The sequence below is a fragment of the Bos taurus genome, chromosome 1 (assembly GCF_002263795.3).
Source record: "Bos taurus isolate L1 Dominette 01449 registration number 42190680 breed Hereford chromosome 1, ARS-UCD2.0, whole genome shotgun sequence".
Taxonomy (NCBI): domain Eukaryota; kingdom Metazoa; phylum Chordata; class Mammalia; order Artiodactyla; family Bovidae; genus Bos; species Bos taurus.
In genome coordinates, this window is record NC_037328.1 from 77,257,509 (window position 1) to 77,273,803 (window position 16,295).

At 38.4% G+C, this 16,295-nt stretch overlaps 1 protein-coding gene across 1 annotated transcript in view; it reads left to right on the forward strand.

Moving 5' to 3' along the window:
* P3H2 (prolyl 3-hydroxylase 2) overlaps window positions 1-16,295 on the forward strand; it is a 179,382-nt gene that overhangs the window by 127,314 nt on the left and 35,773 nt on the right. Inside the window, 2 exon segments of the mRNA NM_001100345.2 lie at window positions 5,046-5,198; window positions 7,394-7,583. Coding sequence (NP_001093815.1) covers window positions 5,046-5,198; window positions 7,394-7,583 — 343 coding nt within the window.

The window sequence follows — 16,295 nt, forward strand, 5'->3', positions numbered from 1 at the left end:
ATACTTATAAGACCCTATAATAATCTCCATCTAACAGTTCAGCTGTATATGTAGCATACACATGTTCACCTGGACTTTTCGTACTGTGTTAGGTGTGTGTATCTAATTTCTAAAAAGGTGTACACAGATATCAGGCTTCCAGTTAAAATAATGGCTTGTTTTATAGTCTCTGGCAGACAATGCTAGTTTCCTGAACTGGTTCACAATAATTTAAAAGCCAGTTTTACGGATTAAACTTAAGTCATAGAATCTTCTTTATATTTATATTGGAGAACATGGGGTTGTGTTTAATAATGGGTTATAAATAGGGAAAGCACCAAATAAGCAAAAAAAACTAATGTGGTCAAATTTAAGAGAAGGAACCAATTTGTCAGTGTTGGCTGACCATTTTTAAGAGCTACTGAATCACATTCATCAGTGATAATCAGTATTGGAAGCTCTCAGTGTGAATAATAACTTCAGAGATTTTGCTATTAAGCTTCCATCTTTTTAGTCCATTATAGCTTGTGAAGCATACTCATATGTAATATACCTTTTGATGTGTGTGTAAATTTGCTTCTTAGAACTTGTTTTTATCTTTACTTGGACATATCATAGACATTATCTGTTTATAAAGTAGATGGAAAAAAAGATAAATAAGTCCTGTGGTCCCTATCCTCAGAGAGCTTTACTGGGAGTAACAAGTATAGGCAGCTAAGTGCCACGTACGGCAGAGTCTGATCAGTGTCAGTAGAGGAATAAGGGTAAGATGATAAGCAGTGCTTGACTATAGCTTTAGGGTTGAGAAAAAATCTCTTCGAGAAGCCAGGATTTAAACTTGCCTTTATAGGATATGTTAGATTTCAATAAGAAAAAAACAAAAACCAAAAGATCTCAAGCTCAGGGTACAGTCTGAGCAAAACATGAAGGTAGGAAGGTGAAAAATATATAGAACTTTATCTATGTTCATTCAATGTTAATGGCTGGTGTTATAAAACTAGAGTGTGTCAATGCTAACCTGTTATGTTCATAACTTATAGTCGACTCTTAACTAGAGGCCATTTTCACCGACCACCAGTACCTTATTATATCCTCATAAATTACATTCTTATGGCAGTTTCAGACTATGCATACTCAGCATTAATGAGGATATATTTACATCCTTGAAATTAATAGATCATATATAAATTGTATCCTGTTATTTATTTTTTCAAGGTTTTAGTGATTCCTGAAGCACTATCAATAAATCCTTCCAAAATCCTATGTAGTATCAATAAATTCTTCCAAAAGCCTATGTAGTAGGTGGTGTCATGGGGGTTTCTTAATGTAGAACCAAGACACAGATGTTTAAATGACTTTTTCCAGGTTCATTTGTTCAGTCAGTGTAAATATATACCCAATTTAGAACCTATTCCTCTTCCTCTGTATCTATATATTTGGCATTATGTAGAGTCCATATAATTCATATTTGTCTGTGTTAGTGTATGAGGAATTAAGGAAATTTTAATTAATGAAGAAATAAAAAATCCTAAATTAGTGATTTTTGACAGCAAAAATAATTTCTGAAACCCCTAAAGTGAGAACAAGAGTAAAGGTGGCAGGCAAAACTGGTATCAGGGAAGATTGAATGAAGGGAAGAGCAGTAGCTAAGAATATGCAAATTAAAAAGGGAAGGCTTTACTATTATTGGACAAAGATAAGGATGTCAGATCTTAAAATACAACAGTTTGTGTTTTCTATAGTGATGGATAAGATTTTTTATATACCATGAAATAGCTCAGGATTTCTTACAGATACTTGAGGGCCAGACTGTCAAAAGCCAACTCAGTTGAATATTTTATGCCTCCCATGATTCCACATTTACTTGTTCAGTAACAGTGAATTTCATTTCTCAAAACAACACAAGAGAAGACTCTACACATGGACATCACCAGATGGTCAACACCAAAATCAGATTGATTATATTCTTTGTAGCCAAAGATGGAGAAGCTCTATACAGTCAGCAAAAACAAGACCAGGAGCTGACTGTAGCTCAGATCATGAACTCCGTATTTCCAAATTCAGACTGAAATTGAAGAAAGTGGGGAAAACCACTAGACCATTCAGGTATGACCTAAATCAAATCCCTTATGACTATACAGTAGAAGTGAGAAATAGATTTAAGGGATTAGATCTGATAGACAAAGTGCCTATGAACTATGGATGGAAGTTCGTGACATTGTACAGGAGACAGGAATCAAGACCATCTCCAAGAAAAAGAAATGCAAAAAAGCAAAATGGCTGTCTGAGGAGGCCTTACAAATAGCTGAGAAAAGAAGAGAAGTGAAAAGCAAAGGAGAAAAGGAAAGATATAAACATCTGAATGCAGAGTTCCAAAGAATAGCAAGGAGAGATAAGAAAGCCTTCCTCAGTGATCAATGTGAAGAAATAAAGGAAAACAGCAGAATGGGAAAGACTAGAGATCTCTTCAAGAAAATTATAGATATGAAGGGAATATTTCATGCAAACATGGGCTCAATAAAGGACAGAAATGGGAGGGACCTAACAGAAGCAGAAGATGTTAAGAAGAGGTGGCAAGAATACACAGAACTGTACAAAAAAATCTTCATGACCCAGATAATCATGATGGTGTGATTACTCACCTAGAGCCAGACATCCTGGAATGTGAGGTCAAGTGGGCCTTAGGAAGCATCACTACGAACAAAGCTAGTAGAGGTGATGGAATTCCATTTGAGCTATTTCAAATCCTGAAAGATGATGCTGTGAAAATGCTGCACTCAGTATGTCAGCAAATTTGGAAAACTTAGCAGTAGCCACAGGACTGGAAAAGGTCAGTTTTCATTCCAATCCCAAAGAAAGGCAATGCCAAAGAATGCTCAAACTACTGCACAGTTGCACTCATCTCACACACTAGTAAAGTAATGCTCCAAATTCTCCAAGCCAGGCTTCAGCAATACATGAACCGTGAACTTCCAGATGTTCAAGCTGGTTTTAGAAAAGGCAGAGGAACCAGAGATAAAATTGCCAACATCTGCTGGATCATCGAACAATCAAGAGAGTTCCAGAAAACATCTATTTCTGCTTTATTGACTATTCCAAACCCTTTGACTGTGTGGACTACAACAAACTGTGGAAAATTCTGAAAGAGATGGGAATACCAGACCACCTAACCTGCCTCTTGAGAAACCTGTATGCAGGTCAGGAAGCAACAGTTAGAACTGGACATGTAACAACAGACTGGTTCCAAATCTGGAAAGGAGTACATCAAGGCTGTATATTGTCACCCTGCTTACTTAACTTATATTCAGAGTACATCATGAGAAACACTGGACTGGAAGAAACACAAGCTGAAATAAAGATTGCGAGGAGAAATATCAATAATCTCAGATATGCAGATGACACCACCCTTATGGCAGAAAGTGAAGAAAAACTAAAGAGTCTCTCAATGAAAGTGAAAGAGGAGGGTGAAAAAGTTGGCTTAAAGCTCAACATTGAGAAAATGAAGATCATGGCATCTGGTCACATCACTTCATTGCAAATAGATGGGGAAACAGTGGAAACAGTGGCTGACTTTATTTTTGGGGACTCCAAAATCACTGCAGATGGTGATTGCAGCCATGAAATTAAAAGAGGCTTACTCCTTGGAAGGAAAGTTGTGACCAAACTAGATAGCATATTCAAAGCAGAGACATTACTTTGCCAACAAAGGTCCATCTAGTCAAGGCTATGGGTTTTCCAGTGATAAAGTATGGATGTGAGAATTGGACTATAAAGAAAGCTAAGCACTTAAGAATTGATGCTTTTGAACTGTGGTGTTGGAATGGACTCTTGAGAGTCCCTTTTACTGCAAGGAAATCCAACCAGTCCATCCTAAAGGAGATCAGTGCTGGGTGTTCATTGGAAGGACTGATGTTGAAGCTGAAACTCCAATACTTTGGCCAACTGATACGAAGAGCTGACTCTTTTGAAAAGACCCTATGCTGGGAAAGATTGAGGGCAGGAGGAGAAGGGGACAACAGAGGATGAGGTGGTTGGATGGCATCACCAACTCAATGGACATGGGTTTGGGTGGCATCTGAGAGTTGGTGATAGACGGGGAGGCCTGATGTACTGAGGTTCATGGGGTCACACAGAGTCAGACATGACTGAGTGACTGAACTGAACTGACACTTCAAAATAGACCTAATGTAATTTATATTTCATTGTGAAAATGACTAGTGCTAGTGTGACTATTCACTTTTCTGAATTGAGGTCAGACTCTGTCTATAGATATTCTCCATGGAGAAAACAGGGCAAAATGTATTAAATCAAACAAATTTAATTTCATTTTGTTTAAAAAAGTACACCACTGCATGTTACATGGGGAACAGCATATTAAGTGGTTTAAGAGGAGATTTATAGTGTCTTTGTATTTTATTGAAAATCCTTCTTTTTGTACTGACGAGAATCCAAGTGTAAGTTTGGAATCAATTTCTTAATCAAAGAAATATAGTAGTACATTTTCTGTACTATATTTAGTATCTTGTATGGATTGGAAGAATTATTTTAAAATCTGTGTTCTTCATATTCTAAAGCCTTTATAGCAAACTTGGTGTAGTGGAATGTATCCCCAATATCATATTTCAGAAAGTCACGGTTTATTCCTCTATTGTAAGGATTAAAGCCAAAAGGAACACAAAGAAAATCAGATAAAAAAGACAAAAATATTGAAAATGTGAATCAGACATGGCACAGCATTGGCAGTTTTTAATTTTGATCAATCGAAAAGCAAACGGAAGCATGTCGATTCAATTTGCCAGGAAACACAGATGGCTTCGAAATGAGGGAGAAGAGAACAAACTTAGAACAAAGCACGTTTATCCGTTTTCACCATAGCCAAAATACCCATACCCACATATCATTTTAGGAGCGCTTGTTTATTAACCTCCTGCCCTTTAGTGTGGAGGCTGGCTGGAGGGAATGAACCCAGCCCTGGCACTTTCAGTCTGTGACCCTTGGACTGGTACTCAATGTGGTTTAGAAATATTTGCCTTCATTTGGTCCTTTTTTTCTCCCCCTCTTTATAGCTTAACCAGATGGAAAAGGCAGTGGCAGCAGCACACACATTTTTCATGGCCAACCCCGAGCACATGGAAATGCAGCAGAACATCGAGAATTACAGAACAATGGCGGGAGTTGAAGACCTCCAGCTGGTAGACCGGGAGGCCAAACCACACCTGGTAAGCTTTGGGGATCCTGCACTAACCATGAGAAGCTAAGTGCTACCAAGGTTCAATGGATTCAGAGCAAATTCCTATGAGTGGATATCTCACACTGATTCTCAATTTCCAATACAGTTTCATTTTTGTACTTTAAGATGAAACATTGTAGTGCAGGGCTAAAAATATTGAGAGAGAAATTAAAATTAACTTAGAAAAGCAGTATGATATGGTGAAAAGTAAGACATGACATAAACATTTGTAGCCCTTTGTGAGCCTCAGCCTTCCCCTGTACCCCCATGCCTCCCACCTTCAGCACTTTAATTTTACCCACTGGAGTTGAAACCCATGTGAATTGCTCAAAGTCACCCCATGATTTCCCAGCAACTAATTCAGTGGTTTTTCCAGGGTACTCATACATTTCAATTTTTTGTTTTTTTAAAGCTACATAAAGCTGAAGCTGAAGCAGGAAGCTGAAGCTCCAATACTTTTGTCATCTGATGCAAAGAGCCAACTCACTGGGAAAGATCCTGATGCTAGGAAAGATTGAGGTCAGGAAGAGAAGGGGATGACAGAGGATGAGGTGATTGGATGGCATCACTGACTCAGTGGACATGAGTTTGAGCAAACTCTGGGAGATAATGATCAGGGAAGTCTGGTGTGTTGCAGTCCAGGGACTACAAAGGGTCGGACACAACTTAAGGATGGAAAAACAACAACAACGTTACATAATTATTCCTTCCCAAGAGGCTCAGTGGCAGAGAATCTGCCTGTCAATGCAGGAGATGCAGGAGACATGGATTCAATTCCTGGGTTGGGAAGATCCCCCAAGGACATTTCTTGTCCCCCAAGAAATGACAACCCTCTCTAGTAGTCTTGCCTGGAAAATTCCATAGACAAGCTTGAAGGGCTACAGTCCATAGGGTCACAAGGAGTCTGACAGAACTGAGCGACTGAGCATCATTTCAGTTCAGTCACTCAGTCATGTCAAACTCTTTGCGACCACATGGACTGCAGCACGCCAAGCTTCCCTATCCACGACCAACTCCTGGAGCCTGCTCAAACTTATGTCCATCGAGTCAGTGATATGATCTAACCATCTCATCCTCTGTTGCCCCCTTCTCCTCTTGCCTTTAGTCTTTCACAGCATTAAGGTCTTTTCCAGTGAGTCAGTTCTTCGCATCAGCTGGCCAAAGTATTGGAGTTTTAGTTTCAGCATCAGTCCTTCCAATGAATATTCAGGACTGATTTTCTTGAGGATTGACTGGGTTGATCTCCCTGCAGTCCAAGAGACTCTGAAGACTCTTCTCCAACACCACATTTCAAAAGCATCAGTTCTTCAGCACTCAGCCTTCTTACATCCATTTATGACTACTGGAAAAATCATAGCTTTGACCATCTGAACCTTTGTTGGAAAAGTAATGTCTCTGCTTTTTAAAATGCTCTATAGATTTGTCATAGCTGCTTTTCCAAGGAGCAAGCATCTTTTAATTTCATGGCTGCAGTCACTATCTGCAATGATATTTGAACCCCAAGAAAACAAAGTCTGTCACCATTTCCATTGTTTCCCCATCCATTTGCCATGAAGTGATGGGACCAGATGCCATGATCTTCGTTTTTTGAATGTTGGGTTTTAAGCCAGCTTTTTCACTCTCCTCTTTCACTTTCATCAAGAGGCTCCTCAGCACCTCTTTGCTTTCTGCCATGCAAAGACAGAGCATGCATGCATACAATTATTCCTTTAAATAAAATCACTATTCTCAAAGTATGACCTTCAAGGGACTGAAGAAAAGGCTAAGAGAGGAAGATTTTAGATGGAAGTCTTTTTTCTTCTTTTTTAAAAAATTGAACCAGGCTTGGAAATGAGCATCTCATCCACCCACATAAGTCTTCCTGCACTTGGTTGCATAGCCCTACCTACATTCAAACAGGTTAGAAATCAAAGTCTTGAGTGATCTCAGGAAGGAAATGAAATTGATTGATGCTGCAGCATAGGCTTACTCAGTCAATCCCTTCTCATTTATGAGTTGAAGCCAGCGACTGAAGTGAACTGAACTGAAGCCAGGGCAGTTACCCTTTATCTCCCAGTGAGACCCTTTATCTTTCACAGTGAAAGAATCCCCTGCCCCACTTCCTAAGTGATCTAGAATCTTCCTGCATCTTGCTATTCAAGTTCTTCTTGGGTGGTCTTAAAAATTTTTTCTGTTTCTTTCTAGGAGAGTTACAGTGCAGGAGTCAAACACTATGAGGCCGATGACTTTGAACTAGCTATCAAGTACTTTGAACAAGCTTTAAGAGAATATTTCAATGAAGACATGGAGTGCAGAGCCCTGTGTGAGGGTCCTCAGAGATTTGAGGAATATGAATACTTAGGGTACAAAGCTGGTCTCTATGAAGCCATTGCAGGTAAAGATTATTTTTTCTTTGATTTTCTGATTGTAGAAAAAACTAGATGCCAAACTGTTCCAACAATGTAGAAGTATGTATTGTAAAAATTAAATAGTGTAAAAAGATTCTCATGTACATATCATATCGTGTCTCCCATGAATTATTTTCCCTAGTTTAAATTTTGTTGACTGTGCTCCCAAGATTTTTCATGTGCATACTTAAATATCTATGTGTTTATTATAATTATTATTTAATTTTTATTAAAATGAGTCAATATTATAGATACTGCTTTTAAGTATATGTCTTGTTTTTGTTTTACTTACGCTTAACAACATATTGTGGATTTCTTCTCATGTAAGTACATGTAGATCTACCTTACTGCATTATATGGGGAAAGCATAATTTATTTGACCAGTCTTTTACTGATGAATATTAAGAAAGTTGCAATTTTTCATTACGTTTACCCATGTAGTAGTGAATACCTTTGTATAGTTTTCTTCAATTACTTAAATGAATAACTTATTACATACAGGGATTTAATATATCACAAAGTGACATTAACTGAGGAGGTTAACTAGTTAACCTAACCTAACGTTATGGTGGGAAGTGAGTTCTCTGCTGCATATGAAAAAATACACAAAGACAAATTGTATTATACTAATACAATATTAGTTTATATTGTATTATATTAGTTTAGTATTAATTTAAATTGTATTATACTAATATAATAAAAAATAGAACTGTTAGAAGAAAATGTAAGAGAATATTAATATAACAAAAGGATAGTTCTCAGACAAAAGTTGAGAAGGTTGAAGAAAAAGAATTTAAAAGATTGATAAATACAAAAGATACTATAAATCAAGTTGACTTTTAATGGTAAGTCAAAAGTTGCAAAATGTTTATAGGTAAACAGTTACTATCACTAATATTTAAACAGTCTGTGAATTATTATTAGTAACAGTTTATTTTTGCTTATTGGTAGTAATAACAATAAGCAACATTTTTTTTTAGCAGTTGCAGTATACATTTTATATAGTTATATCACTTTTATATTTCTTTTAATCCTCTAAACAACTCCCTGTGGGTATTGTTATTCACCCTCTTCTCCCCTTTTAAATGAGCAGTTTAGACCTCAGAAAGATTAAGTAATGGGATTAAGGTGAAGTTGAGAATCAATCCTAGGATTTTCTCACTCTGAAGCCTATACTTTGAAGATCTACACAGCTGAAAAATTGACAAAGTTTATTTAGTCAATAATAAATCTTTAATGCATATTTGTTGAGTATATACTATGTTCCAAGTTATAAAAGCATGAAAAACAATGTTTACCCGCACACACACTCATAGAAATCCAAATTAATAAAGTCAATTTGCTTTCCCCAACTTCCAGTGTTTTCTGTCTTCATTGAAAACATCACTCATCTAGTAGCTCAAACCAAAGCCCTAGATATCTTTAACTCTACATTTCCTTCAAATCCTATTCATTCCCCTCCCACTTGTTACTAAACTTTGATGGAGGCTGCTTCCTAACAGCATTTAAGATTTTCTAATTCTTTCCACTCCTTTTGCTACTTTTCTGGCTCAAATCAGCAGTGTATTTTGACTAATCTGCTATGATAGCCTCCCTCCTGGTCCTCATGTTCTGATCAGGTTTTATTCTGTAGAGCAGACAGGACAGTTTTCAAAAAATGGGACTTCTGTTTATAGACATACTGACATCTCTAGACACCCCAGTGGCTTCCATTGCACTTGAAATCCAAAACCTTTAACAAAGACTTTCATCACTGCATAATAGTATATATTTTCTTCCTCTCTTTTTCTCTCTTTAATCCACTCCTGCTGTACTTCTTTTAATTCCTAGGGTATGCCATACTCATTTCCACTCATAGAAAATTGAAAATATTTTCTATCACTTGGCTATTGTCCAATCTTCTTAAGTACTTAATCCTCAGTGCCTACTTACAGTAGTGGTGGTATAGTTGCTAAGTCATGTCCGACTCTTGTGACCCCATGGTCTGTCACCCACCAAGCTCCTTTGTCCATGAGATTTCCCAGGAAAGAATACTAGAGTGGGTTGCCTTTTCCTTTTCCATTAGCCTACTTACAGTGACTGGCAAATAGCAGGTGTTCCGTGAATATTTGTTAAATTAATGGGTGGAAGGAAGAAAAGAAGAAAAGGATGAGGGAAAGAAGGGAGGAGACTATATATCCATTAATCATATCTTAGACATTAAAAGGGCTAATAATACTCTGTATCTGTGAAAATATAAGTCAAAATATTGAGGTTTTTTAGTGGGATAATTAGGAAATGTCTATCAAAATTTAGACTAGGAAGTAAACTGGAAATCAATTTGCATTTGTTTGGCCTTTTTTTTTTTTACATTTTAGAAATGTATATGCCTACACATTTCAAACTGATTGCCATAATAAATCTAGTTATAATATGTCATGATACAAAGATTATTGTTGTTCAGTCGCTAAGTTGTGACTCTTTGCAACCCAATGGACTATAGCATTCCAGGCTCCTCTGTCTTCCACTATCTTCCAGAGTTTGCACAAACTCATGTCCATTGAGTCAGTGATGCTATCTAACCACTAACCATCTCATGCTCTGCCACCCCCTTATCCTTTTACCTTCGATCTTTCCCAGCATCAGTGTCTTTTCCAATGAGTCAGTTCTTCACATCAGGTGGCCAAAGTTTTGGAGTCTCAGTTTCAGCATCAGTCCTTCCACTGAATATTCAGGACTGATTTCCTTTAGGATGGACTGGTTGGATCGCCTTGCAGTCCATGGAACTCTTAAGACTCTTCTCCAACACCAGAGTTCAAAAGCATCAGTTCTGGGCTCAGCTTTCTTTATAGTCCAACTCTCAAATCCATACATGACTACTGGAAAAACCATACCTTTTACTAGACAGAACTTTGTTGGCAAAGTCTCTGCTTTTTAATATGCTGTCTAGGTTGGTCATAGCTTTTCTTGCAAGGAGCAAGGGTATTTTAATTTCATGGCTGCAGTCACCATCTACAGTAATTTTGGAGCCCCCCAAAATAAAGTCTCACACTGTTTTCATTGTATCCCCGTCTGTTTGGCATGAAGTGATGAGACTGGATGCCATGATCTTAGTTTTCTGAATGTTGAGTTTTAAGCCAGCTTTTTTCACTCTCTTCTGTCACTTTTATCAAGAGGCTCTTTAGTTCTTCACTTTCTGCCATAAGGGTTGTGTCCTCTGTATATCTGAGATTACTGATATTTCTCCCAGCAACCTTGATTCCAGCTTGTGCTTCATCCAGCCCAGCATCTCACATGATGTACCCTGCATATAGGTTAAATAAGCAGGGTGACAATATACAGCCTTGATGTACTCCTTTCCTGATTTGGAACCAGTCTGTTGTTCCATGTCCAGTTCTAACTGTTGCTTCCTGATCTGCACACAGATTTCTCAGGAGGCAGATCAGGCGGTCTGGTATTCCCATCTTTTTCAGAATTTCCACAGTTTGTTGTGATCCACACAGTCAAAGGCTTTTGAATTGTCAATAAAGCAGAAGTAGATATTTTTCCTGGAACTGCCTTGCTTTTTTTATGATCCAATGGATGTTGGCAATTTGATCTCTGGTTCCTCTGCCTTTTCTAAATCCAGCTTGAACATCTGGAAGCCCACAGTTCACGTACTTTTGAAGCCTGGCTTGGAGAATTTTGAGCATTACTTTGCTGGCCTGTGAGTTGAGTGCAATTGTGTGGTAGTTCGAACATTCTTTGACATTGCCTTTCTTTGGGATTGGAATGAAAACTGACCTTTTCCAGCCCTGTGGCCACTGCTGAATTTTCCAAATTTGCTGGCATATTGAATTGCAGCAGTTTAGCAGCACCATCTTCTAGGATTTGAAATACCTTAACTGGAATTCCATCACCTCTACTAGCTTTGTTCATAATGACGCTTCCTAAGGCCCACTTGACTTTGCATTCCAGGATGTCTGGCTCTAAGTGAATGATCACACTATTGTGTATATCTGGGTCCTGAAGATCTTTTTGTATAGTTCTGTGTATTCTTGCCACCTCTTCTTAATATCTTCTGCTTCTATTAGGTCTGTTACTGTGCCCATCTTTGCATGAAGTGTTCCCTTGGTATCTCTAATTTCATGAAGAGATCTCTAGTCTTTCCCATTCTATTGTTTCCCTCTATTTCTTTGCATTGATCACTGAGGAAGGCTTTCTTATCTCTCCTTGCTGTTCTTTGGAACTCTTCATTCAAATGGGTATATATTTCCTTTTCTCCTTGCTTTAGCTTCTCTTCTTTTCTCAGGCAGTTGTAAGGTCTCCTCAGACAACCATTTTGCCTTTTTGCACTTCCTTTTCTTGGGGATGGTCTTGATCACTGCCTCCTGTACATTGTCCTGAACCTCTATCCATAGTTCTTCAGGCACTCTGTCTATCAGATACAATCTCTTGAATCTGTTTGTCACTTCCACTCTATAATCATAAGAGATTTGATTTAGGTCATACGTGAAGAGGAACTAAAAAGCCTCTTGATGAAAGTGAAAGTGGAGAGTGAAAAAGTTGGCTTAAAGCTCAACATTCAGAAAAATAAGATCATGGCATCCGGTCCCATCACTTCATGGGAAATAGATGGGGAAACAGTGGAAGCAGTGTCAGACTTTATTTTTTTGGGCTCCAAAATCACCGCAGATGGTGATTGCAGCCATGAAATTAAAAGACGCTTACTTCTTGGAAGGAAAGTTATGACCAACCTAGATAGCATATTCAAAAGCAGAGACATTACTTTGCCAACAAAGGTCTGTCTAGTCAAGGCTATGGTTTTTCCTGTGGTCATGTATGGATGTGAGAGTTGGGCTGTGAAGAAGGCTGAGCGCCAAAGAATTGATGCTTTTGAACTGTAGTGTTGGAGAAGACTCTTGTGAGTCCGTTGGACTGCAAGGAGATCCAACCAGTCCATTCTGAAGGAGATCAGCCCTGGGATTTCTTTGGAGGGAATGATGCTGAAGCCAAAACTCCAGTACTTTGGCCACCTCATGCAAAGAGTTGACTCATTGGAAAAGACTCTGATGATGGGAGGGATTGGGAGCAGGAGGAGAAGGGGATGACAGAGGATGAGATGGCTGGATGGCATCACTGACTCGATGGACCTGAGTCTGAGTGAACTCCGGGAGTTGGTGATAGACAGGGAGGCATGGCGTGCTGCGATTCATGGGGTCGCGAAGAGTCAGACATGACTGAGCGACTGAACTGAACTGAACTGAATGGTCTAGTGACTTTCCCTGCTTTCTTCAATTTAAGTCAGAATTTTGCAATAAGGAGTTCGTGATCTGAGCCACAGTCAGCTCTCAGTCTTGTTTTTGCTGACTGTATAGAGTTTCTCCATCTTTTGCTGCAAAGAATATGGTCAGTCTGATTTCGGTATTGACCATCTGGTGATGTACATGTGTAGAGTCTTCTCTTGTGTTGTTGGAAGAGGGTGTTTGCTATGACCAGTGTATTCTCTTGGCAAAACTCTGTTAGCCTTGACCTGCTTCATTTTGTACTCCAAGGCCAAATTTGCCTGTTACTCCAGGTATCTCTTTACTTCCTACTTTTGCATTATAGTCTCCTATAATGAAAACGACATCTTTTTTGGTTATTAGTTCTAGAAGGTCTTCGTAGAACCATTCAATTTCAGCTTCTTCAGCATTGCTGGTTGGGGCATAGACTTGGATTACTACGATTTTGAATGGTTTTCTGTGGAAATGAACAGAGATCATCTGTTATTTTTGTGACTGCATCCAAGAACTGCATTTCAGACTCTTTTGTTGACTATGAGGGCTACTCCATTTCTTCTAAGGGAGTCTTGCCCCCAGTAGAAGATATAATGGTCATCTGAGTTAAATTCACCCACTCTCGTCCATTTTAGTTCACCGATTACTTTTAATGGCACCCCACTCCAGTACTCTTGCCTGGAAAATCCCATGGACAGAGGAGCCTGGTGGGCTGCTGTCCATGGGGTCACTACAAGTCGGACATGACTGAGCGACTTCACTTTCACTTTTCACTTTTCACTTTCATGCATTGGAGGAGGAAATGGCAACCCACTCCAGATTTCTTGCCTGGAGAATCCCAGGGATGAGGGAGCCTGGTGGGCCGCTGTCTATAGGGTCGCACAGAGTCGGACACGACTGAAGCGATTTAGCAGTAGCAGCAGCATTATTTAGTTCACTGATTTCCTTTATTAAAGTTTACTATCTTCTGTTTTTAAGGATAGGTGCCCTGTTTTCATGCCCACATTTGTCTCTACACCTGCCTCTACCAATGGCCACGGAACAGTTCTGGCAAATGTCCTATATCTGGTTTAAGAGAATTGACTGACAAATTCTTACAGATTAACATTTTGTCATTTCTGAGGTCACCACAGCTGTTGGTTGCTGGAAAAGAATAGAAGTCTCCTAACTCAGGCTATTAATACTTTACACAGCTACCACCACTACTACTACCACCACTCCACTTCCAATAAAGAACAGCAATAAAAAAAAATCATAGTCCCTCAAGTTCAATCAAATATTATATGTTACAGAAATATCTTGTCTTCTTGGGAATTTGAAGCATATCCACTTTATTATGAGATAGAAATCTTTAAATGTATTTCCATACAAGAATCTTGAGTCTCAAACATATTAAAACATAATTGCACAATAAAATTTGATATAGAACGGAGGCAAGGAATCTAACTAATAAAAAGGATATCATTACTCCATGTAAATTCCTATCAGATTCAAAACTATTTTCAATTAGGAGTAAAATTGGCTTTTAAACTACAGAATGTATTTAGAAAGCCAGAATTTTTTAATTTTAGATTTAGAAGAATGTTGCAAATTGGAGAAAACTACAAATGACTTCTGAATAAAGTTATTTATTGCTAGCCATGTTCATTGAAAGCCCTAAAGGATATGATTTTATCAGTCTTATTTTGCTGCTTTTTATACCTTGCTTTGAAAAATACTTTCATTCAGATGGTGTTGTGTATATTTCCCACCTTTTCCTTTTGCTTGTCATTTGAAATTAGTAGTGTGTATTACAAGGTAAAGAGGAAAGCAAATGGCCAGCAAAACTAGGAGAAACATTTGAGAGTTGTTTGTTATTTTCTTAAGAAATAAAATATCTAGCTATTTATTTCCAACATACTAATCAAATAAACAGAACCCATTCTTCTCCTCACATCCTCCAAGTGGAATTAAGAACCAAAGGATAATAGTGATACTATTGTCTATCCTATATTGGATTGATTAGCTAGGTTTTAGAGAACTGGCACATTGTCCTACACACCAGAAAACATGTATTTCCTTTCTGTTTTGTTTTGGGTTCTGTCTTCAAGGTCATTCAGATATAAGCCAAACTCTGCCTAATAGAGAGCCTTTTGAAAAGAGGCAGTTGTGAATTAGAATGTACAGTAATAAAGTAGGGAAGTTTTATCATTATTCTCAAGAGAATTCACTCTGCACAAGCATGAATGGACTGTTTTCTTAATGGAAAAGACTGCCTCCTTCTTTATTGTAAAAATCAGAGTCAGGGCAAAGTATAAAAAGGGTTTTCTTTCTAAGACATTAGCCTCTTGTGTTTCCTTAGCTCCTGCTTGGATGAGATAGAACCCAGAGCTGTTAATAAAAGGAGCATGAAAACTGCTATGCTTCAGGATCCCCACCCGTTTGCAAGTGACAAGAATGGGGACAAAGAAAGGGAAACAAAGAAAAAGAGACAAAGTGCTCCTTCAGATTCTTTACTTTTCATCCTTCTCCTATAGTACTACCAGTGTCTATAGTATTAGGGGGCTTTCCAGGTGGCTCAGTAGTAAAGAACCCATCTGCGAAGCAGGAGACAAGGGTTCAATTCTTGGATTGGAACAATCCCTTGGAGGAAGAAATGGCAACCCACTCTAGTATTCTTGTCTGGGAAATCCCATGGGCAGAGGAGCCTGGAGGGCTACAGTCTATGGGGTCGCATAGAGTCAGACACAACTTAAGTTACTAAAACACCAACAATATTAGCAAATATGGAAAACTCAGCAGTGGCCACAGGACTGGAAAAGGTCAGTTTTCATCCCAATCCTAAAGAAAGGCAATGCCAAAGAATGCTCAAACTACCACACAAATGCACTCATCTCACATACTAGTAAAGTAATGCTTAAAATTCTCCAAGCCAGGCTTCAGCAATATGTGAACCGTGAATGTCCAGATGTTCAAGCTGGTTTTAGAAAAGGCAGAGTAACCAGAGATCAAATTGCCAACATCTGTTGGATCATCGAAAAGCTAAGAGAGTTCCAGAAAAACATCAATTTCTGCTTTATTGACTATGCCAAAGCCTTTGGCTGTGTGGATCACAACAAACTGTGGAAAATTCTGAAATAGATGGGAATACAAGACTGCCTGACCTGCCTCCTGAGAAATCTGTATGCAGGTTCAGGAAGCTACAGTTAGAACTGGACATGGAACAACAGACTGGTTCCAAATAGGAAAAGGAGTATGTCAAGGCTGTATATTGTCACCCTGCTTACTTAACTTATAGGCAGAGTACATCATGAGAAAACCTGGACTGGAAGAAACACAAGCTGGAATCAAGATTGCTGGGAGAAATATCAGTAATGTCAGATATGCAGATGACACCACCCTTATGGTAGAAAGTGAAGAAGAACTAAAGAGCCTCTTGATGAAAGTTAAAGAGGAGAGTAAAAAAGTTTGCTTAAAGCTCAG